This window comes from Eimeria necatrix, genomic scaffold (assembly GCF_000499385.1).
Source record: "Eimeria necatrix Houghton genomic scaffold, Enh_scaff675, whole genome shotgun sequence".
Lineage (NCBI taxonomy): Eukaryota > Apicomplexa > Conoidasida > Eucoccidiorida > Eimeriidae > Eimeria > Eimeria necatrix.
In genome coordinates, this window is record NW_013654512.1 from 5,001 (window position 1) to 7,500 (window position 2,500).

The window sequence follows — 2,500 nt, forward strand, 5'->3', positions numbered from 1 at the left end:
CAGCAGGACGTGTACCGGTGCGGCATTGCTGCAGCAGAGCTGCAGCAGCTGCTGCGGGTGGTTTACCACAAAAGCTGCATGCAGCCAGGAGAAGCTGTTGGAGTTGTTGCTGCGCAATCTGTGGGGGAGCCCGCGACGCAAATGACTCTAAACACTTTCCATTTGGTCCGCTAGGGTTTAGGGTTTAGGGTTTAGGGTTTAGGGTTTAGGGTTTAGGGTTTGGGTGCGGGGCGGGCGGGCAGTCCCAGGGAGCGGGAAGCGCGAGCGCGCCAAGCGCAGAACCCTGTAGGGTTTAGGGTTTAGGGCTTAGGGTTGAGCGTTTAGGGTTTGGGTAGGGTTAAGGATTAGGGTTTAGGGTTTAGGGTTTAGGGTTTAGGGTTTTGCGCAGGCGGGACACGGGGCGGCGAACGTGACTATGGGTATTCCTCGGCTGCGGGAGCTGCTGCAGTTGGGGGCCAAAACAAAAACCCCTCAAATAATAGTTCCAATCAAAGGGCTTAGCAGCAGCAGCAGCAGCAGCAGCAGCAGCAGCAGCAGCAGCAGCAGCAGCAACATGGTGGGCGGGGAGGGCCAGGCAGCAGCAGCAGCAGCAGCAGCAGCAGCAAACGCAGCCACTGCTCTCAGGGGCTTCAAAACCATTCGCATGAAAGACTTCGTTCATGCTGTCGGAGCCGAAGCCAGCGTCTGCTACCAGGTTAGCAGCTAGCCAGCTAGCTAGCTAGCTAGCTACCTAGCTAGCTAGCTACCTAGCTAGCTAGTTAGCTGCCTAGCTAGCTAGCTAGCTAGCTAGCTACCTAGCCAGCTGGCTAGCTGGGGTGTGCTGGCTAGCTAGCTAGCTAGCCAGCTAGCTAGCTAGCTGGGTTTAGCTAGCTGGGTTGGGCTGGCTAGCTAGCTAACTAGTTGGCTAGCTAGCTAAACTAGTTGGCCAGCAGCTAGCCAGCTAGCTAGCCATCCCAGTAGGGCCAACGTGCTCACTTTTTCACATGCAGCTAGCTAGCTAGCCAACCGGCTAGCTAGCTGGGGAATTAGCTGGCTGGCTAGCTACCTAGCTAGCTACATAGCTGGCTAGCTACATAGCTAGCTAGCTACATAGCTGGCTAGCCACATAGCTAGCTAGCTACATAGCTGGCTAGCCACATAGCTAGCTAGCTACATAGCTGGCTAGCTACATAGCTAGCTAGCTACATAGCTGGCTAGCTACATAGCTAGCTAGCTAGCTAGCTGGGTGCCAGCCTGTTGATTTGCGCGCACCAGCGCCTCTCTGCCTAGCTAGCCATGCAGCTAGCTAGCTTCCTAGCTCCCTAGGGTTTAGGGTTTAGGGTTTAGGGTCTAGGGTTTGCTGCGTGGTGTGGGGCTGTGTAGGGATACGCTGCGGACGGCTCTGCTGCTGCTGCTGCTGCTGCTGCTGCTGCTTCGGGGCTGCACTGGCAGTACGAGGTGTCTATACAGCTGGAGCCGCTGCAGCACTTCTGCAGCGTCGCGCAGCAATTCTGTCCTGACGATTTGCTGCTGCTGGTTCTCAACAAAGTTGTCCGGCCGCTGCTCAAAAAAGTAAGGGTTTAGGGTTTAGGGTTTAGGGTTTAGGGTTTAGGGTTTAGGGTTTAGGGTTTAGGGTTTGGTGGCGGCGGCTCGGGGCCCTCGGCGTGGGCCCAGCAAGCGGGGTTGAGGGCTGGGACTTAGAATTCGCGGTTTTGAACCCCTGGGGTAGGGTTTAGGGTTTAGGGTTTAGGGTTTAGGGTTTAGGGTTTAGGGTTTGTGTGCAGGCTAAGAAGCTGGCAGTGGCTGCTGTTTCTCAATATGAATTTTCCGACGCAGCAGAGCTGCAAAGTGACTATCAGCAGATGTACAGGTCTTTCATTTTGAAGGAAAGGTTCAAGTCCCAGTGGTAAACCCTAAATTAGGGTTTAGGGTTTAGGGTTTGGGCACACTGGAATATAGCCCTTCGCAAATACCGAACCTTTTAACCAATTAAATAGACTGTTGAATGGCAAATTCTCGAGCCCTTTTAATAAAAGAAAATAAAATGAATTAAATTAAATTAAATTAAATTAAATAAATAATTAAAAATGAACTTTTATTTATTTAGGGAACGCCGGGGTTTTGTTAAAGACATTTTGCGCGCCGGCCGAATCGACTGCGAGACTTCGGGGGCCCCCGAGGGGCCCCTGGGGCCCCCCAGCAGCAGCAGCAGCAGCAGCAGCAGCAGCAGCAGCGCAGCAAGAGGGGAGATGGATGAGGAAAGGGAGGCAGGCAAAGATGCAGCAGCAGCAGCAGCAGCAGCAGCAGATGATGAAGACAAAGAAGAGAAACGCAGTGCAAAGAAAGGCAGAGACAGCGACGGGGAGGAACAAGATGAAGGTAAACCCTAAACCCTAAACCCTAAACCCTAGACACTAGGCGCGAATCCTAAAACTCGTTGCAACGGAAATCTGCTTCAGCGCGTTGGACTGCAGCAGCAGCAGCAGCAGCAGCAGCAGCAGCAGCGTATTGATTGCGATTG

At 53.5% G+C, this 2,500-nt stretch overlaps 1 protein-coding gene across 1 annotated transcript in view; it reads left to right on the forward strand.

The window, feature by feature from the left end:
- ENH_00069870 (DNA-directed RNA polymerase , related) overlaps nucleotides 1-2,500 on the forward strand; it is a gene marked incomplete at both ends in the record, with an annotated part of 5,579 nt that overhangs the window by 478 nt on the left and 2,601 nt on the right. The window contains 5 exons of the mRNA XM_013582505.1: nucleotides 1-165; nucleotides 389-694; nucleotides 1,363-1,551; nucleotides 1,764-1,885; nucleotides 2,087-2,358. The exon at nucleotides 1-165 is cut by the window's left edge and continues 102 nt beyond it. Of these exons, the coding sequence (XP_013437959.1) occupies nucleotides 1-165; nucleotides 389-694; nucleotides 1,363-1,551; nucleotides 1,764-1,885; nucleotides 2,087-2,358 (1,054 nt within the window). The remainder of the gene's footprint in view (nucleotides 166-388; nucleotides 695-1,362; nucleotides 1,552-1,763; nucleotides 1,886-2,086; nucleotides 2,359-2,500) is intronic.